At 56.3% G+C, this 20862-nt stretch overlaps 1 protein-coding gene across 2 annotated transcripts; it reads right to left on the bottom strand.

The window, feature by feature from the left end:
• Positions 1 to 2206: 2206 nt before the first annotated feature.
• On the bottom strand, positions 2207 to 15521 carry PSD4 (pleckstrin and Sec7 domain containing 4). 2 transcript variants are annotated; one of them, XM_087823867.1, is made up of 16 exons: positions 14516 to 15521; positions 13324 to 13440; positions 12954 to 13032; positions 12111 to 12492; positions 9519 to 9695; positions 8970 to 9050; positions 8742 to 8854; positions 8496 to 8554; positions 8205 to 8294; positions 7076 to 7119; positions 6587 to 6747; positions 5469 to 5539; positions 5187 to 5350; positions 4553 to 4697; positions 4173 to 4316; positions 2207 to 2714 (listed from the first exon to the last, which is right to left on the bottom strand). In XM_087823867.1, exons 1-16 carry the CDS (start codon positions 15422 to 15424, stop codon positions 2457 to 2459), a joined length of 2994 nt encoding a protein of 997 aa, XP_087679993.1. In that variant the 5' UTR covers positions 15425 to 15521; the 3' UTR covers positions 2207 to 2456. The 2 variants fall into 2 exon arrangements, with proteins under 2 accessions (XP_087679993.1, XP_087679994.1); XM_087823868.1 differs by lacking the exons at positions 12111 to 12492; positions 12954 to 13032; positions 13324 to 13440; positions 14516 to 15521 and having other exon boundaries at positions 5187 to 5344; positions 5460 to 5539; positions 9519 to 9651.
• Positions 15522 to 20862: the final 5341 nt, after the last annotated feature.

Below are 20862 nucleotides of genomic sequence, written 5' to 3' on the forward strand. Positions count from 1 at the left end.
GCTCCAGAAAAATGTTTCCTTTCATCTACAGGACGATGCCAAAGTCCCTAACCTGTGCGTGGTGGAGACGTGTCTGGATGTGGGAGGCCTCCCTGGGCCACCCTGGTTCTGGGGATGGGCAGGATTGACTGACTTCCTACCCCCAGTGAGCCCAGTGCTGCCACTGACGCCTGGGCCCAGGAGCCAGGAAGATGCAAGCCCGCCCCCTGGTGGCCACCTGCCGTAACTGCAGCCCAGTAACCCGGTCTCCACCCCCCAGGCCTCTGGCACAGTGTGGCCGAGCAGCTCTGGCCAGGGCCTGGGCACCATCCCCTGGCTCCACAGGCTTCACGTGCCCAAGTGACAGGGAGGTTCCAGTTGTCCATGAGTAAAGAAGCATCAAGTGTTACACACATGCGCACCTGCAGACAAACCTCTGCCTTTCATTCTTGGTTTAGAAATAAGGATACTTGTTCAGTGAGGTCAAATAACTCATGCAAGGCCATGTAGCTTAAGTGTCAGTCCTGGGCCAAGTCATGTCCACCTGAAACCAGGCTTCCACCTCCATAACACGAGACAATCGGACTCTGCTGTGCTGTGACCTGCACTGTACATCAGAGCCACCCAGGGGGCTTAGGAGTGCATGTCCTCAGCCAGGAACCAAACCTACTGAATCCAAACCCCTGGGCGCAGGTGGGAAGGTGTCTTCAGCTCACCTCCACAGCAAGATGAGGGCCTCTATGCCGACAGCTGGGAACCAAAGAGCAGAACTGTTACCTCTGGGGAGGTCAGGGACATGTTCATTTTTTAGTTCCTTAGCACTGGCCCATGAAAAGTGGTCAATAGTATTTGTGAAATGAGTAAATGAATGAGTGGGTGAATAAATGATTCTGAGGTTCCCTCCAGTAGATGTGTGCCTCTTGCACACAAACACCCAGTGCTCTACACACGTGCACAGACACGCATGCACACGTATACACATGCAAGACACACATACACACACAGACACACTCACAGACGTGCATATACTCGCAGGGCAGAGGGGATACAGTTTGACAAGCTCCAGGTGGCCCCAGCTGCCCAACCCTCCCCCCACACACTCGTGCATACCTTTCTTCACTGGCCTGTATTTATTAAACACCCATTGGGTGCATGGCTCAGCCCCAGGTCCTGATCAGAAACCTCTCGTGGCCCTCAAAGGCCAGCCCCGCTTGGGGGAGTTCCAGGCCACAGGGGTGGTTACAAGCATAGACAGGAGGAAGGAGGCTCGGCAGGAAGGCTGGAGAGGCAGTGCGTCAGCCAGCAGGCGGCAGGCGGGCAGCAGAGAGGCCCCTGTTGGCGAGCAGCCTGTGGGCACACTTGGCTGAACAGGGACAATGGTGGCTACTCCTCCAGCCTAGCCTCCTTCGCACAGGCACAGCCTCAGATCTGTGAGTGTCCAGAACCCCCCACCCAACCACCCTGAGAAGAGATCCAGCTGAAAGCAGCCAGAGGGCAGCTCAAGGGGACTTCCCAGGGAGGGCAGGGGTCCAGCGGGGGCCTGGTGGCCCTGGGGAATGGAGATTTAAGGGATGGAGTGTGTGGGAGGGGGTCCAGGCCTCCACCACGACCCTCAAACTCCTTAGCTGCAGCTCGTGCCAAGAGAGCCCCAAGGGGATGTGTCCCCACATCTTACCCTCTGCCTCCCCAAGGATCTGAACCTTTTTCCTGGCTCTGGGGACACAAAGGCTCCTTGTTCAGGGCTCCCCAGAGCTCTGGAGCCTCCACCGCTTTGGGGCCATTGGCTCTGCTCTGTTGATTAGCAATTGGCATGGGAGGCGGGGCACTCTCATTGGCCCTGGTGCAGGGCCCACTGTAGAGAAGAGGAGACAAAGGCCCAGGCCCAGAGTCAGCTTCACTGAGCCCTGCGGCCTGCCTGCTTGCCGAGGTCCTGGCCCTGAGAACTTGCCCCTCACCCCTGGCCCCTGAGCAGGGCCTGGGCAACCCTGCTTCTTCAGTCACAGAAGGCTGGCCGGGGTCTTCCAGGGCCTCTGCCAGCAGGTCACCTGATTCCCAGAGCAAGACCATCCCCAGGGCATGACTGCCCAGAGGCCTCTGCAGCCCAAGGCTCTCTCTAGGAAGCTCAGGGACCATCATGCTCTGATTCCCCAACAAGTGCTGAGCTGCGCCAGGCCCAGGAAAAGTGGCCACTCTGGATTTTGGAGGAGTGAAGAGTGACATGGGACAAACTCAGAATGGAGCCAAATCTTTGGCCTCCCTCAGGACTGGCCAGGGACTGGGGCAGCTGACCTGCCATGGGGGGCAGGGCAGAGCAGTATCTGGAAAGCTCAGAGAGGGAGACAGAGGAGACAGGCTGTCCTCCAGCAGGGAAGGGAGGGGCCTCACCCCCCTCATGGTGCCACTGAAATGGGTTCCCGCAGGGTTTTAATCCCAGGTCCACCCCAGAGCAGGGGCCAAGTTCTGTGAGGTGACACGCTTCACAGCTGATGGCGGTTCCGCTTGGGGATAATCTTCCGGTAGGTTCTGCGCTCTGAGATGTTGCGCTTCACCTTGGCCGTGGTGGGGGCCTCGTCCTGGTGCAGAGATGGGCTCGAGTGGGACTTCTTCAGGCTGGGCTTGGGCTCCTGGGTGCCTCCAGCTTCCTTCCCCAGCTGCTCCTCCCACAGGTCCAGGTCATTTGAAGGGCAGTGCAGACGGGTCACCAGCAGCTGCACGTATGTCTCATAGCGGTTTTTCTGCAACACACAGACACCCCCACTTTGAGCACCACCTGGATCCAGGAAGCTGGAATCGTGAGGGACAGACAGTTCATGCATGTATGAAGCTATGGGGATAAAAACTTCTGCAGAGAGAGGGCTGGGTGGACAGCTAACGTCTGCATTGTACTTGCAAACAGCCTTTGCAGAACACAGCAGTAGCGAGTTAGGCCTTGCCGTTATCTGGACAGTATTATAGTAACACCGATCAGCCCAGCCCTGATCTGACAGCCAACACCGTGTAGCGCTGTAACTAACATCTCCCAGACACTGAAAGGTCCGCGGCCCACCACGCCTGAGATCTGCGCAGCACTGCACGCAAACGGCTCACGTCTGCACTGAAACCTGGCTGGGTCTGAATAGCATTTTAACAATTGGCATCTGGAGAGCGTGATGCTAATGCCCTCATCTGCTCAACACTCCTAAGGACTCTGTAACTAGCACCTCCAGACATGGTTCCCAGTTTGCTTAGTGCTTTCCCACCCTCCATCCCATGAGGTCATCATCCAAGCCTGGGAAGCCGGGTGAGGCACACATCACTGTCCCTGCTCATAAAGAAGGAAAGAAGGGCTCAGGAGGGCCAGTGGCTGCTGGAGATGTTGCTGGTCAGTGGCGGGGAGGCGCTGGAATTCTGCAGGCAGACCTGGGGCCTGTCGGCCCCACCCAGGGCCTCTGGGAAGTGGTGTGTTCACAGCCTTGAATGCAACAAAAAGCCAGAGGGACGACCAGGGAGGGAAAGGGTAGCACAGGGGCCCAGTGGTAGAGCCAGCGGGCGATGCTGATGATCGCTCTCTGGCCTCTGCCTGTGGATCACCTCTGACCACGGATGTCACACTGCCCCTCACCTACACTTGCTGCTTAGGTCCTAAAATGTGCACCAACATCAGACCAAAGCAGAATTTGCGTGGGGGCTGGGGGCTAAAACATTTTGGATAGATCATAGAGCTAATAAAGGTCATTCCTTAGTTAAGACCATAAATGACTGGAGTAGCATGTACATGGATCAGATTTTGACAAGTTATTTGCTCTCTCCATGCCTCATTTTCCTCATCTATAAAGTGAGGATCATAGTCCCTACCCCAGAGTTGTTAGATAATTTAATAAGATAATCCATGCAATTAATACAAGCTCCATAAATACAGCCTATTATTACTAGCTAGGTATTAGAGGAAACAATTCATCTAAAATACACTTTTTCCTTCAACTTAGGAAAAGCCAAACATACTCTTAGGAGAAAAAATTATAAAAAGAATGTCCCCTAACAGTGTTTCCGATCAGCGGCTGGTCTGTGATCCCGTAACAACAAGACGCACCCCCCGCGTAAGCACGTGTGTTCAGACTGCAGCGCGCAAGCACCTCGCGGGCCCTGAGCGCGGGGAACGGGGGCTGCAGGGCCGGGCGCGGCCACGAGGGGGCGGGCGCGAGCCGGCGCCTCACCTCGTGCTCCAGGTACTCCTTCCGCAGGCGGTATTCCTCCAGCTCGCGGCTGCGGCCCCGCCGCTCGGGTAAATTCCTCTGCAGATCCAGCAGGTCGTCGGAGGCAGCGTCCAGGCAGTTCTCGTGGGATCGGTGCTGGTCCTCCTAGATGCAGGAGGCAGTGGGGGAAGCAATCCCGAGCTGCCCCCCTTTGGGGCCCAGGTGCACAACCCACGGGTCCCGGGGTGCAGGTGTGCAGCAGCCCCGCCTCCTTCTTAGGCCAGATGCACAGCCCCCACCCCCGCCCTGCTGCACCCTCCCCTCCCCTCCCCTCCCCTCCCCTCCCCTCCCCTCCCCTCCCCTCCCCTCCCCTCCCCTCCCCTCCCCTCCCCTCCCCTCACCAGGGAGCTCTGGGCAGGGCCCACGGGCAGGATGGGCCGCACGAATCTGCGCTGCGAGCCCACCGCTGCGGGGAAGGGCGGCGCTGAGTGCGTGGCGGCGGCCAGGTTGATGCGCGCGATCCAGGAGCTCATCTCCTTGGCGGTGCTGAGGGCAGAGAGGCCGTGGGTCCCCAGGGCCACAGAGCGGGTCCCTCGCCTATCCCCGCCCCCCAGCTCCTGTGCTCTCCTAGCAGTGCAGCATCTCGGGCCTCAAGAAGCCAGAAGCCAGCAGGATGGTTGACCTCTGCTGGTGGGTTTTCTCATTTTCAAGAGGAAAATCCGGGAAGGCAACAGGTTTTATATCAAATGCGAAAAAAGAAAAATCATGTTAGTGACTTCCTGCAATCCTTAGTTCAGAACTGGGAGGCTGATCTGGACTGACAGGGAAGAGCCGCACGCTGGCAACGGGGGCCACGGGTAGGGCAGGGAGGCAGGAGGCCCCTGCTTCAGCTTGCAGCCCTAGGCCCCTGCCAGCTGCGCATCTATGGTTTGCTGGCAGCTCCCATCAGGGCAGGACCAGCAGCCACCAGAGGTGAGCAGGGCTCAGGGAACAGGAAGCGGGGGCCCTTCTGCTTGTCTTCCACCCCAGACTCACGGTGCCTGGAAGAGGTAGAGGCGCCAGTCGGCAGTCCGCAGCTGGAAGACGTGTGGCTTCTTGGTGTAATGGGTGGCTGGCGTGGCCAGCGAGTGGTGCACCCCCACAGGTTCGTCCACCATCTGCCCCACCAAACTCTCTCCCTCAGGGCCGTGGTCCTCTCCCTGCCACAGGGCACAGCGGCTCAGAAAAGAGGTTTTCATGGGTTGCCCACCATCCCAACCATTCTGGGTCTTTCCCTGTTTCCCACCTTGCCCATCAGGGCGTGGACACCCTTCCTACCTTCAAGAAGTACAGGACCATCCCTCGAAGCAAAGTGTGGAACATCTTCCAGCCACGCTTGCCCCATGGCGCTGCTCCAGGAGCAGGACACACAGGTGAGTGGAAGCACCCCACCCAGACACACTCAGACCCACCCAGACCCCCTCTCCTCACCCCTCACACCAGCTCCGGTCTCCCCCACCTCCCACAGCCCCCAGGTGCACAAACACACAGAAGCATACAGACACACGAAACACACACAGTCACAAACAAGCATGTCATGTCTCATGCACAGGTAGTCAAGAGTGGAAACCAAAATAGATTAGAACTATTGACAAACAACAAACTTAACATTCAGATGGACCACCCCCTCTCTAGACACACCCACCCACAAGCACAGCCCCAGCTCAGACATCCTTCTGGTCCCTGCAAGATGGCCTTGACTTTATGAACCTTTCCCGAGAGGCACGGGGCTCGAGGCCTTGAGCAGGAGAAGGCCTGCTCCCCTGTGGTCTCCCGGCCTTGCGCAGGGCCTGTGAAATGCTAGTTCCCTGGCTGGTCCCCATCCGATCTGGCATCCTTGCTCTCTCTGGTCAGGTTGGGCCCTGCTCTGAAGCTCCAGCCATCAGCAAGTGAGGCCCAAATGCAGAACCAGGCAATTTTGCCCCAAATATATCTCCCAGCATTCATTTTCATACACCTCATATTTGGAACAAGCTCTGTCTGCTCTTTCTCTGTGAAGGACACCCTCTGCTCAACTTCCAATACCCAGACCTTCCAAGGTTCAGCTCAGATATCACTTCCCAGGAGCCTTAACCCTCCTGTCTCCCACATCCCACCCCACAAACAAAACCCCAAACCTTGCCCTGTCCACACCCCATACTTGATCTAGCCCTCCCGACTCATGCAGACACTGCGGTGCTTGTCTGATTTCTGCCTCAGCACAGGGGCTCTGGGGCAGGAACATTAGGTCCCTCTTGGGTCTGGTGGGTGCCTTACACAGCACCCGGCACACAGTCAAGGTCGAGGCAGTTACGTGGGCTGCCTGTCAACCTTGCACACATCAGCGCGTGTCCCTGAGCAGAGCCACTCCGCACCCCCCACACAGACAGAGCCCCCACAAGGCAGCAGACACCCACTCTTCTTGCCGTCCACGTCATGGTGCATCTTCCGAGCCAGGATGCCCTGCTTGTAGGTGGGCACTGTGGGGTCCTGGGCTAGCTGGAGGAAGGGGTTGCTCATCTTGCCAGGTAGGGGTGACGGCCGACCCTTCTCAGGTCTGGCTATGTCTTCTTCGTCCCTGAACAGAGAGAATCAGTCAGGCTGAGGTGCTGACTGGGCAGAGGCCACCAGGAGGCACCCACTGCCTCAGTACCCCCACCCTTTCTCTTCCACTAGGGAGCCACACCGCAGGAGACCCCAAAAGAAATCCTTCAAAGCCAACCCATCAGTTCCTGTCTTCCCCAAATCCCCTGGCTCTCGCTCTTCCAGGTGTTACCTGGGCCCATCCACCCTCTCACTGGCTCAGGGCCTGAACTTGTCCCTCTCTCAGGTGGGGTGGGGGGTAGAGGAAGGACAGGTCTAGAGGTAAGGGACGGGTTTGGGGAGGGGAAGGTGCTTTCACTTACACGGCCCATTCAAGCTTCTCACTTCGGATAGACCAGTACAGGGCCTGGAACAGAGGCACACAGGTGGTCAGGGAGCCTCGGGCTGCGAGGCCCAAACTCCATCTGGCAGAAGCAGAGTGGGGCCAGTGCAGCCACCTCTTCCACCCCCAACACAGCCGCCCTCGTCCCGTGAACGGGAAGGAGCTCATCCACGCACCCATGCACACACACACACACACACACACACACACACACACACACGCAACCATTTATGGGGCGTTTGCTATGTGCCAGACATTGTGCTAGAAACTGGAGACAAGGTGATCACAGCTGTCCTAGTCCCTGCCTGAGCTCATAAGGCCTGAACTTGCTCTCCAAGGGAAATGAACCATCCACGTACCATCCTGCCCGGAGGGAACTGACAGGGCAGGACCGGCTGACCGATAAGGCCAATAACTGTACAGTGAATGAATGAATGGATGAATGAATGAATGAATGAGTAACTGTGGTGCCAAGCTTTCAAATGATGTAACAAAGAGTATTCATGTAGATGCATCCTGCCAGCTTTGTGTAGCCCTGGGCACACCTAGAGGTGCCTGGCACATAGTAAGTGTTCAATAAATGTTCACTGACTAGGCAAAGGAACAAATGCTGAGATTGCTAACAAAGAGCACTCTGTGTGCCAGGCACTGTGCTGAGCACCTGACAAACTCGATGTCACCGTGATGACATCACTGTAAGTGGATCGAGCCCAGGAGGAACCTGAGTCGGATACGGGTTAAGTTGTCCAAGGTAAGAATTCAAACCACCTGGCTCCTGACTCTAGACTTTCTCTTCTTGAAGTTTTGCCTTTGCTCACTCGGAAAACCAAAAACCAGTGCTTCTCAGATTTCACAGGCCTCGGAATCAAGTTTAGTGACCGTATTGGGGGCCCCAGCCCCAGAAGCCTGGTTCAGTAGGTCCAAGGCAGGGGCTTGGAATTTGCACAAGCTAACCAATCCCACAGTGACACTGCAGTCAGTAAAGGGGCCCTGTCCTCTGGAGGATATCTGGGCAGAGCCAGGCCTGAGCTCAGCGTCCCCTTGGGACGAGAAGCCAGGGTCCAGGCCCTGAGCAGGGAGCCTTCCCGTGAGTAGCCCCAATACCGTACCTTCAGCAGCTCCTTGGGGAAGTTCCCTCCATCCTGCAGGCCATTCAGGTTGCTGATGAATTCCTGGCAGCTCATGCTCTTTCCAATGTTCTGTGGCCATGGGGAGAAGTGAGAAGCGGAGCAACTGGCATCCCCACCCAATAGGATAACACCCCGCCAGCACTCTGGAACCTTCTCCAGTTCCCCACAGCCCCCCTGGCCCCATCCTAAGCCTCTGGTCTCAGCTCCCCTGTTCCAGCCCAGCCCTGGCCCGTCCCTCAGGCCCCACGGGTGTTCTCCCCCCTCGCTCACCTGCCCATGCAGGTCCGTGTTAAGAAGCATGGTGGCGCAGGTCAGGGTGTGCACAGAATCTGCCCAGAGAGAAGTGTGGAGAGAAAGCACTGGAACTGGGATCCGCTTTTCCTCTGCCCACATGGCAGGTGGCAGGTGACCCCAAAATGCTCCACAGCCACCCAAACACATTCCCACCAGCTGCCGCTCAGGGAACTCCAGAGCAGGCCACCCTCCCTGGCACCCCAGAGTCCCCTGCCCTCCTACCTACTGAGGGGAAGAGCCCAGGGTTGCAGTGATGGAAGCGCCTGGAGAACTGGTACAGGACGCGCTCCCGCTCCTGGGTCTCCCCGCTGAGCACCAGGGCCTGGAGGAAGCCCCTGGGAGGAGGCCAGAATCAGCACAGCACCCAGGCTGGAGGGCCGACAGGCCCCAGAGCTCGGGCCAGGTTCTAGCCCCGGCCACCCCTCCTACCCAGAGGGCCCAAGACATTACCGGAGGGCACGGTCCAGGCTCTGGCCGCCAAACTGGAAGAAGGACAGGTACTCCTGAGCCACAGCCTTGCTGAAGTCATTGCTGTGGAGGGAAGTGGGGTCAGGCCTGGGCTGAGGGGCTGGGCGAGGGGGCCACAGGCTCAGAGGGAACCCAAGGCCTGCATCCCAGGGCCTGAGAAGGGTTGGGGGCCCCGAGCAAGACAAAAGCCCAGCCAGCTGGACCCTGGGTCTAGAGAGGGTAAAGGGCGGGTAGCCAGGGTCTCTGGCCTGAATCGGTGCCCCCACCTCATGCTGGGTGGGACACATGTAGCCAGGGCAGGGAGGCAAAGTGGCCAGTCCAGTGGCTCTTAGCTGGGCCAAGGATGTGAAAAAGGGGTGACACCAGTGTGACAGAGAGGAAGAAGAAGTCATGGAGAGGTTACAAGGGAGGGGCTGCAGCCAGGACAAGAAAGATGGAGTGAGAGGTGGGCAGTGGGCTGGAGGGACAAAGGGATGGGTGGGGCGCCCTGCCTCACCCCAGAGCCTCGGCGCTCAGGCCCAGAGCCCTTACTTCTTCCGAAGGTGCGCAGCCACCTCGGATTTTCGGAAACCCTCCAGGCGATAGAGGCGGGAGGCCAGGTCCCAGGCCAGCTTGTCGGTCCTGACGCCGTTAGCCAACTTGTCCGCAGCCTGCGGCCTCTGGCCCTCCTCTGGGGACTTCGCTTGGGGCGTGGGGCTCTCAGGAGGCCTGGAAAAGTCCATCAGTGTCCTCAGACTCTCACGTGGAGAGACACAGATGGGTTCTGGGTCAAGTCGTGGAGGGGCCCCTCAGAATGCCTGCCCTCACCCCACCCTCCAGCTCCAACTCCAGCGTCCACTGCTGGGCCTGGAACCGAGAAAGGTGCTGGGATGAGGCAAGAACAGGAAGCTAGATTGCCTTTGGGATTGGAGAAGGCTGGGGAGTCCAGGGGTTTGTGTCTCCCTCGTGCTGTGGTAAAGAAAGGCCTTGCCGTGGGAGATGGGATGGTGGCCTGTCATGAGTGAGTGCAGGCAGGCAACCCCCCTACTGACTCAGAGTCTGACACCCCTAACCTCAGACCTCACCAAGTCCCACCTCCACCTGCCATTTCTGTTTCCTGGGCAACATCACAACCGGGTACAGGTATCCTCATTATCTGAACGCTCCCCATCCAAACTGCCATAGTCAGGGATTGTGCAGGGAAGCAGAACTCATCATAACATGAGAATTTCCCTGAGAAACAACCCTCCATCCCTGCCACAGGCCCATCTCTGGCCCGACTGGCTCAGTGTCTCTGCTGGTAACTTCTCACAGCATCCTGGGGCTCAGACACACCACACCCAACAGGACAGGGCAATCATACTGGAAACCAACCGAAAAGTAAAATTACAAATCTTGCAAAAGCCCCTAGGATTTCATGAAGCTGGGGAAAGTGAAGCGGCTAGAAGCCAGGAATCAAACAGAAAGCCAGTGACAGAGAGGGTCCGGGAGTCAGTCCAGTGAACAAGTGAAGAGCAGGAAATAAAACTGGCACACTTGTCCCATCTAAAGAGAACTATCTGAATAATCAGCTGACAAAACCCTAAAACACTTTTACCAAAATGACCTCGTCAATTAGTGTCATTCCTAAAACGATATCTAGACGGAGAGACACTTTTGGGGGAAAAAACCCATTATGCAATTATAAATTGTAATGGGATTGTATACTTTACATGCATGTATTATATCCTTATTTTATTTAATTGTATTTTTTTTTATTCTCATCGAAGGATATTTTTTCCATTGCTTTTCAGAGAGTGGGAGAGAGAGAGTGAGAGATAAAGAAACATCGGTGTGAGAGAGACACATCCATCGGTTGCCTCCCCTGCACGTGCCCCGACCCGGGTCAGGAATCAAACCTGAAGCCAAGCTACGTGCCCTTGGCAGGAATCCAACCTGGGACCCTTCAGTTCACGGGCCGACGCTCTACCCACTGAGCCAAACAGGCTAGGGCTACATCTTACCAGAGCTGTTAATAAGCTAAATAAACCTCTATGATCTCACTGTGAAGTCAAGTATGAATGAAAGATAGCTATTGGGCCAGCAAGCTTGTGCCAAATCAAATCTCTTATATTGTGTTAAATATAAGATGACATAAACTTATTTATGGAATCTTTAGTATCACTTATCAAGAAAAGTCCCAATTAAGCCTTTCATTATTTACCACAGAAGTATGGTTCTCATTTTAGATGGATTTCCTTCTTTTATTTGGGGCTGAAGGAACTGTAATTTTGGTAAAGTGATCCCTCTCTGTCTAGATTCTGAGAGACCCTCTGATGGCCCAGCCTCTGAACATCTCCAGGGACAGCAGAGAGTCCCAGGTGCATGAGGAGAATGGCTCTTTGATCCTGACTGATGGGCTCTGTAGCCACCACTCAGGGACGCTGAGATGGGAGAGGGATTGACCCTGCCCTCCGTGCAACGTCAGGTCCATGACCTGAGCCGTTGCTGCCTCCTCCTGGTCTCTCCATCATGAACCCTCGTTAGCTAACCAGAGAATAAAGCCCTTTCCCGAGTGGAGACGCCAGGGACCGACGTCTTCCTGCAGCATCCAGAGGGGCGGAACTAGGCTGGTTTCCCACTTGGCCTGCTGCCACCTCTGGCCACAGTTCTGGGGTTACTCGATCCTGCTCCGGGCCCCAGACCCATTCCCTTGGTCCCAGCCAAACCCCACCTTGGTGCTCCAGCTTCCCCTGAGATCTGAGCCAGCTCCCTGGGCCTGGGCTCTCAAAGTCAAAGCATGTGTAATCTCACACCACATGCTCTGACCTCCCATGCCCCACACCTACGTAGCACAACTCCCATCTCTTTGGGCACATGGCTCTGGTCAGGTTCCCTGGACACTGCCCCGCCTCTCTGCTGTCCAGCCTTGGACGGCCCTTGACACACACACTCAAGTCCCACCCCACGTGTATGACTGTCTGCTCTTTGGTTTCCGGTGCTTTCAAACCTCTCATTCCTTAAAACCCTGCTGGTGCCAGGGCCTATAATCCTGGCTTAACTGGCATCAGTGTGTTAAATCCCTGTGCACTGCTCCTGCTCCCAGACCAGGGTACTCCTAGTCACGCCGTGAGGAGGAGCCAGAGCCGTCAGTCCCGCACTTACCCTTCCGTGGAAGTCAGGTGAGCATCAGATGGGACAGCTCCGGCATCTGCAGTGCCAGCAGGGCCCTCGATCTTCACTTCCTCCCCTGGGTCTGGGGCTTCTCGGGCCTCCTCTCTCTCTAAGGAATGTAACTGTGCCCCATCTGTCTCCAGGAGTGACGGGTGGGAAGCATCTATTGTCCACGTGGGGAAAACACTGCTGGTGTGGCAGCTCTGGGGCTGCGGGCTGCCTTCCCAGGAGGACACTGGGCTGGGCTTGGGGCCGAGGCTTCTGCTCTCAGGCTCCGGGCTGCTGGACTCCGGCGAAGAGGCTGGGCCCCACCAGGGGCCAGGGGCTGGGGTGCAGGGAGCAGACTCCTGGGGACTCTCAGCATCTCTATCACCTAAGGAAGAGCAGAGTGAGCTGGCAGGGGGCGAGCAGCAGGCCGAGGGCCAAGGGGCCTGGCAGAGCCAGGACTGCCCTCGGCCTCCTCCCCAGGCTCCTTCCCTGGGGCTCCCTCCCTGGGGCTCCTCCCTGCGGCTGGGCAGCACGTCCTGTCCCTCCTTCAGGCAGTGACCTCCCACATGCAGAAGCACAAGGCTCTCAGGACTTCAGCCCCAAGGCAACCAGGGCTCAGGACTGGTAAACCACTAAGATCCAGGCATCAAAAATGCTGGGTCTCCAGTACATTTCTTCATTTACTCTGTGAGATGAGTAAACCCATAGTCCTGATGATGTCACAGAGGCAGACACAGGATATAACCCCAAGTCTGTCTGGCTCCAACACAGTACAGTGGGGCCCTCCCACTCCAGATGCCAAAGCCTCCCACCACCCAATGTCCCAGGCCCCACACTGGGTCTCACCTCTGTCCTGGGAGATAAGAGGCACCTGGGGCCAGGAAGGACCCTGTTCTGTTTGCCAGCCTTCAGCACTGGGCAGGGCCTGTTGAGAGGCACAGGGTATTCATGAGCCCAGGAGGCCCTGAAAGGTGAATGGCAGTCTAGGCAAGGAGAGGGGGAGGGAGAGGGAGGGGAGAATGACTGGGTTACAGAGCCCCTCCCTCCCTGCTGTCCTTCCCCCCAGCCCTGGGCTCTGCTTCATTCAGAGGGGGAACCCTGGATAGGAGAAGACCCACGTGCTAGGAGTGCTGGTTCTGAGCCCTGGAAACCACTGGGCTCACATTCCTCCTTTACAGATGGAGGAGGTAAGGCACAGAGAGGGTAAGTTACTTGCCAAAGGATGCACAGGATGAGTGGCAGGGCTGGGGTCAGATCTGATTTGTCCTGTTTCCCAGGCCGATGCTTTGTCCACACAAGATGCTGCAGGATCAAGACTGTCTGCCAGAGAAATCTTGGAGAAGAAAAGGAGGGGAGAGCGGTTTGACCTGGGGAAACTGTCCCCAGGGCCTTTCCACACCCCAGGAAGCCTCCCGGGCCCCAGGTCCATGTCCATTGACTTGTAGTCTTCTCGGCCTGTCCTCCTCCTTCCATGGTTCCCCGGGTGGCCCAGCCTCCTGCAATACGAGCCCAAGGTGGGGCCGTGTTATGGGGAGGGTGACAGCCACCAGGCACTGGGTGGGGTCTGCCATCCCAAGTGGGAGCACACAGCAAGCTACCAGGACCAGGACAGGGTTCCTGGGCTTCCTTTGGATGACCCCAAAGGCCCTAGAGACAGAAGGCCCGCCTAAACCGGACCCCAGCCTGTGGGTGGCGGGCTCAGGCAGCACCCAGCAGCAGCCCCTCTGCTCTTGGGGTAACAGGTCTCCACTGCTTCCTGGGGCCCGAGATTATCGAGTCCCAGCCCTGCTCTGCCATCTGAAGCTTCATTATCTCTTCAGCAGAGGCTTCCCTGGGAAAACTGTGCTCCCTATTGTCTCACATACTTGTCCCCATAACTGCCCTAGTTGATATCAAAGACCTCCGCCACTGTCATTTGGGCCTGACCTACTGACACTGGGTGGGGAGGAGGAACGAGAGATGGTGAGCTAAAAGTAACAAAATGCTGAAATCTCTAAGAAAAGAGAGGACAGGACTTTAAGAAATCTCCCGTCGGGGCAGAGGTCACCCTCAGCAGCTGACCTTTGCAGCTACAATTGGGAATGTGATGGAGGTGGGAGGGGTAGAGTATGGGGACGACTAGGAACAGACGGCAACTGGAGGAGCCGCTGGCCCCCCAGTGTGTCCAGACACCACCCTGAGCTGGCGAGATGGAGATGCGGTCGATGTAATGGCAATCACAGTGGCATCTATAAAATTTCCCGTGATTCTAAAGGCCACACTGGTCCCGCCTTCCTGTTATATTACTCCAGGGTCCCCAAAGGCTCTGGCATCTGAAGAGTGTTCTGGGCCCACTGACCACAGAGCAAGGCCTGTCCTTCTGTGTCCCCATGCACAACCTCTGGGTCAGTCCCCAGGGCCCAGCTTACCTCACTCTCCCCCCAGCTGGGAGGTGCTGTGGAAGCCTGGTGGGTGGTGTCTGGTACAGCCCAGGAGGAGGAGTGTGATTTGTAGGTGGGCACAGGGAACGGAGGAGTGGTGTGCCCGCTGGAATCAGCCATGCTCTCCCCTGAGTCTGGCTCATCTCCCAGCCCCCATGGCACCCTGCCTGTCGGGAAGGGAGGCTCCAGGATCTGCGGGCTCTCAGGCCTCATGTCAGCACAGGAATCCGGGTACCCCCAGGAGAAGCGTGCTTGGGGAGCACTGGTATCCGAGCAAGGGCTCTCCAGGAAGAGGGGGTTGTCAAAGAACACGCTCTCCTCCTCAGCACCCCACTCTGGGGAAGAGCTTGGTGTCCCCTCCCTTGTTGACACCCGGGCCTGGTTCTCTTCCTCAGGTCTGTTGCTGTCTTCCCCCAAGGCTTCCTCCACGGGTGGCCCGGGGTGAAGGCCCGAGTCCAGGGGGCTTGCCAGGCTGGAGGAAAAAGGGGGTAGGTCCGCAGGGGCCTTGGGGATGCACGACCTCAGCTCAGCCCTGAGCCCCTCGGTCTTCTCCAGCTCCTCCTCCAGGTCCAGGACGCACATCTGGGCCTGCAGGATACCGGCCCAGAACATCACCTGGGTCGAGGAGCTGTGGCTGTGCCTTGGGTCTCCCTGGGAAGACCCACTCCCCAGGCCCTCAGGCTCTGTGCTGGAGCCCCTGGGAGAAGCATCTCGCCTCTGTGTGGAATCAGAAGAGTCAGGCACCCAGGTCTGTTCCCGGAAAGGTTCAGGTGGGTCCAGATGGCTGTATGTATCCATGGGCTGCACTCCTGGGTGGGGCTGCAGGTTGTCTCCCAAATAGATGTTGAGAAATTCCATGGGTTCAGGATGTTCAGAGAGTCTGTCGTCACCCATCATCCACAGAGTGCAAGTGTTCAGGAGTCCCCAGCAATGTCCACCTTCACAATCCCATTGTGTGGGTTAGGGGGAGTGCTGGCCAGGGGGGCAACGGGAATCCACTCTGCCCTAGAAGTGCCCAAAGCAAATGCAGGTCAGTGAAGGCTTCCAGCTCATGTCCATGGCCCCGGCTGGGGTACACTGCCCTCCACAGCCCTCCACAGCCCTCCACAGCCCTGACCCTACCATCTCAACAACCTGCTTCAAAGACACCCATCTGCGGGTTGAAGATGGCCTGAGTGGCTTAGCTGAAAAAGATGGGTGGCCGAATCAGGGATCTAGACTGGAAAATGGCGAGGCAGTTGGCAGCAGCAGATGGAAATGCCTCAGAACAGCATGAAATCAGTGGCAAGCCGAAAACAAAACGTAAGCCAAAGCAGGTGGCAGCCAAAGAGACACAGGCTAGAGTGGAGGAAAATGGGACAATCTCTCACAGGAAAAGCGGGCACCTAGGAAAGAAAGCCACAGCCTGCCTTATGTCCACACCCCGAGGCTCCTGTCTTTGGGGCCTTGTCCTTTGCGAGACTGGTCGCTGGTCCTGTTTATAGCTGTGCAGCTTGGCCAGGTGGAAGCAGGTCCAGGAGCCCACTAAGCTCTAAGCTGGGCCTGGGCTCCTGGAGAGCGGATGCTTCGCCCACTGGGCAGATCAGGCTGCCTGCAGAGGAAGGGGAGGCCAGGGACAAGTGGCCGTGGCCGTGGCTGCCTTGTGGTGCACCGCACCTACTCAGAGCTGCCCTGTGCATCGGCACACCAGCCACGCCAGCGCTAGCTCAGGGTAGGGCCTCAAAAGTTGCAGCCTGTCTGGCAGGACAGAGAGGGGAGGGGACGCTTCTTCAGAACTGGCTTGCTTTTATCCCCTGGCCACTGTGAAACTCAACTGGGGTGTCTCTGCCTTGCACTGGCTCTCAGGAAGTGCAAGGTTAAGCACACATGACCTCAGGACACTCAGTTCCCGTATGAAAAGCACCCCTGGCCTCATAGCATCTTCTCTTACTTTCCTCTGCCTCAGACCCCTCAGTCATATTTCTGCCTTGAAGGCTGTGTGTGCCTGGAATCTGTATTGAACTATTGGGTGGAACAAATGTATAAATACACACACACACACACACACACGCTCACAACCTGCAACCATGGCCCACCTTACACACCCCAGAGCTGGAAAACCAGGGTCAGATGGACCCTGCTGTTTAGGGACCCCGAGAAAGCACAGCTGGGCCGTGCCTCTTTCAGGAGGATGCCTGAGGGAGATGAGACAGGACCACCACAGATTTCAGTTTCTTGTTCCTCTTAAGACCATTTTCTCTCAAAAGCCACCCACCCTCACAAACAGACTTCCTTTCTGGGTTCTCAGCTCTCCCTCTGTCCCATCCCCACACTCCTCACTTTCAGCAGGAATATGCAATTGCAGGATAGTGGCCTCAGGATTCTGATGCTTTAGCCCCAAGAAAGGCCCCCATCCAGGCTTCAGGGCCCACTTATTGCTGGGTTCTCAGTCACCATAACAAGCCGTGACCTCCATTTCTCATTCTCAATCGTGTATTCGTTGCTCTGAATTAAACTGATTGGAACTGGCTTTGCCTTTCCTCCGTCTCCCAGAGGTCTCCCAGGCTTTTAGCTCAGCCTTTAGTGGTCATTCAGGCCTTTCTCTCCCCCCTCCCCCCACATCCCTCCCCCTTCCCCAGGCTAGGGGTGAGGAGTCTACGCCCTAGCTCCCCTACTCCCCAAGCAGCTGTCTTATCTGTTTTCTACCCTCTGTCGTCTCCAGTGAGAGACCTGCTGTGGTCCTGTTTCCAAAGGGGCAGGAGGAGTGAGCCTCAGGACCCACAGACTGTACTCGGGCAGCCCCTCTGGACACCCTCCCCAGGCCCACCCGGTGGGGAGTGACAGAGGGAGCAGGAGGTGGAATAGGTCCCCTGGCCCACCAGGTGGGGAGTGACAGAGGGAGCAGGAGATGGAACAGGTCCCCTGGCCCACCAGGTGGGGAGTGACAGAGGGAGCAGGAGGTGGAACAGGCCCACTGCAGCCTCCTGAGCAACAGGCCCCTAGGGCAGCGGAAACACTAAGATAACTCCAATTTAGAGGAGGGGCAGGCAGAGGGGACAGGAAGGGAGAAAAGCACAGGGTTTACAGGGACTTAAAGGCGTGGGCATCCCCAGCACCCTTCCCGACCCCCAGCCCCACCCTCCCCACAGAGGCCTGTCTGTGTGTGCACTGTCCCCTCCTGGGACCCTTCCTGGCTGGGACCTCGTTCCTCCGAACCCCACACCTGCATCTGCATGTGGACAAGTTCAGGGGGCCTTTCTGTGAGCACCAGAGCATTTTGCCCCAATGACATCACACCTCTGTTCGCTCGCTGTCAAGAGTGAACTCGCTCGACAGAAAAAGTTCAAATGCCAGCAAGGAATGGACACGATAGGCAGGAAAAGGGGGTCCTGCGACTTTCTACGAGAAAGAGTTCCACACATCCGTCCATCTTTGCAAATGTACTTATAAATAAATCTGCACGTGTACACAAGGCAGCCACATACGTCAACGTTAATTCTATGCTAGACTTGGACTTGCCGCCCCAGAAGAAACCAGGTGTCCCACAGAGTCAAAGGGAAAAGGTCTGAGAAGCTGCTGCAGCTTTCCTGAGACCAAGACCAAAGAGGTGTCCAAAGGGCCTGGGTGGGGGAGGTGGAGTGAGGCTGGGGATGGGGGAGCCCAAGGCCACAGTAGGAGAAAATAGAGATAGACCTACTACTGACATACTGACAGCAGCTGTTGGGGACAAATGTGCGGTTTGACGGGGCCATGACTCTGCACCAATAAAACTCACCCTGCTACTCTCCACCTCTCACAGAGCACTTACCCTGACATGCAATTTCTAGTTTCTTCCCTTTCCCAGAGTATAAGCGCCACAAAGGCAGGTCATTGTTCAGGGCTGTCTCACTAGGGACAAGATGAGTGACCGAATCACTTTGGTGATTGCTGATGTTATGCTCACTCCCACCTACAAAGTTTGGGGTGGGGGGATGTGGCTGTGCTTCAGTTCAAGCTGATTAGAAATGTAAAGTATAGTGTTGACTAAGGAGTTCAGGATCACCTGTGAGACACGGGGTTACAGAGCCTGGTGGGAGGGGCCCAAGCTCCAGACGGCAGTTCTACTTGGGGGCCACAACTGCGTGGCAGGGCTGCCATATTTAGCAAATAAATATGACATCCACCTCCCCATTCCCAATATTTGGAACATATTTGTACTAAAAAATTATTCATTGTTTATCTGAAACGCAAACAGAACTGGGCATCCTGTGTCATCTGGGAACCCTGCCCCACAGGGATGTGCAAGGAGTGCGTGGAGCCCCACAACACGCCAGCTATCTATCGCACCTGCTACACCATGAGCTCCTGTCTCCTCCAGGCATGGGACAAGCAGCAACATCTGTCTCCTTCTGCTAATGGGGAAGCTTCAGAAATGTGCAGGGAGCTCAGCAGGGAGGTGGGATTGGGCTCTGAACCCAGGTCTGCGGCTCTCTTAACATTGCTCTCTTTCCACCAGTCAATCAGCATCACCCTGGATTCACAAAATCCTGTGAGCAGTCACTCATTCATCTGTTCCCACTGCCCGGAGCAAGGCCTGCTGGACTCAGAGGTGGCACTCAGGTGTTTGTGAGAATGAGGAAGGAGGGGTAGCGGGTGGGAGGCAGGGACAGGTCTTCAACAAATTCACTGGGGGCTTGGGGAGCCTGAGCTAGGAGAAGATTCAGCATCATGATCTTTCTACCTGAGGGCCAAGCTGCCCATGAGCCAACTACATCTTCCTCCCAGGAAGCCCAGCGCAGAGGGCAGAGCTGATGCTGGGCGCTCCTGCGGGGCAGGCAGCCAAAAACGCTCAAGTATGTCCCCCAGTCCCCAGGGGCGGCTGGATGGAGAGGAGACTGGAAGACTCACTCAGTCTCTGTGTCTGTGACCCCCACCTGCGGAAGGGACCCTGCAATTGTGGGTTAAGAAATATCTATCAATTATCTATCTGTCTGTCTATCCATCATCTATCATCTATCTATCTATCTATCTATCTATCTATCTATCTATCTATCTATCTATCTATCTATCATCTATCATCATCTATCATCCATTACCTATTATCTATCATTTACCATCTATTACCTATCATTTACTATCTATCTATCCATCATCTATTACCTATTATCTATCATTTTCTATCTATCATCTATCTATCATCTATCCATCTATCATCTATCTATCATCATCTATCATCTATCATCTGTCATCTGTCTGTCTCAGTCTCTTTCATGTCCCTCGCCAACCCCACTTTCTCTTTTTCCTTTTTCAAGTTCTCCTCCCTGAGTGAAGGAGTGAAATGACCTGAGCAGTGAGGTGACTTATGCCATCAAGGCAGTCCCACCAAGTCACCTGGGTGAGGGCAGCCTGACCCAACAAGGGTCAAGGGTCAAGGGGGCCAACCAGCCTGTTTCTGGGAGGCAGGATGGCACCTCTCAGTCAGAGGTGGGCCTGGTCTCCTGCATCTAGAATCTTCTTGGTTTACTTTTTTCACCCCTGGCATTCAGTGAAATCTCTTGCAATGGCTCGTCTCAAGCATCTTCAGAACAAACAAGGGAGAAAGTCTGCCACAGGCCTCAAAAGGTGGGTTTTGCTACCCCTAAAATAAATTGGGCCTTCATTTTTCTAAGCACCATGAGGGCTCAGGAAGTTTGAGGAGAAGTTCTGGGAGAAGTGGAATGGCTGTTTGGAATCCAAGAAAATGTGGAAGCTCCAGAAGACAGGAGAGAGGGGCACGGGGTCCACTAAGGCCCAGGGCTTCCCACTCTAAGCACCAGCAACTGAATTCATGTCAGGGAATTCTCATTTCGGGGGGTCTCCTGAGGAGAACAATTCTGCATGGGCTACGCCTACACCCGGCTGATGGGGGTGATGACACAGAGACTGAGCTGCCGGCTCCACTCCACCCTGGGCTTCAAAGCAGCTTCTTTTTATGTTGAGACAGGAGGGAACCCAGTCGGCAGCTGGACTGTGCTTTTGAGAGTGGGTTTGCTTTCCTCCCCCTGCTTGGCCACACAGCCTGCACTCTGCCTGCAGGAGGCTGGGGACAGCCTGCCCTGAGGGACAGGTGACAGCCTGCCCCACACCTGAGGCTCATAGACTAGACCCAAATCCTAATTACAGCTGGTCAGCCATTGACTCTGGTCAGAAACTCCACCTCATTCCTTGTCTGTAAAGTAAGGAGATAAGCTGGAGAAAGCTGCTCCACAGGCCTGTTGGGAAACGGGAATGGGTCTCAGTGCTAGTGCTGGGCCTGGCCTTGGTCGGTGCTCAGCCGTACCGTGTCCTGCCTGGTTAACTCTGCTGCTTTGAAGGTCCACTCAGAGAAGCGAAATAAA

The sequence above is a fragment of the Miniopterus natalensis genome, chromosome 13, assembly GCF_054644295.1.
Source record: "Miniopterus natalensis isolate mMinNat1 chromosome 13, mMinNat1.hap1, whole genome shotgun sequence".
NCBI classification, from domain to species: Eukaryota; Metazoa; Chordata; class Mammalia; order Chiroptera; family Miniopteridae; genus Miniopterus; species Miniopterus natalensis.

What these genes read in the sequence shown, in the direction of transcription:
- PSD4 (XM_087823867.1), bottom strand. Translation starts at nt 15,424, where the DNA reads ATGATGGGTGACGACAGACTCTCTGAACATCCTGAACCCATGGAATTT. An exon ending in AGCCTGGACCGTGCCCTCCG is followed by an intron (nt 8,855 to 8,969) that starts GTAATGTCTTGG and finishes GCCTCCTCCCAG; the next exon opens with GGGCTTCCTCCAGGCCCTGG. An exon ending in TGACGTGGACGGCAAGAAGA is followed by an intron (nt 5,540 to 6,586) that starts GTGGGTGTCTGC and finishes CTCCTGGAGCAG; the next exon opens with CGCCATGGGGCAAGCGTGGC.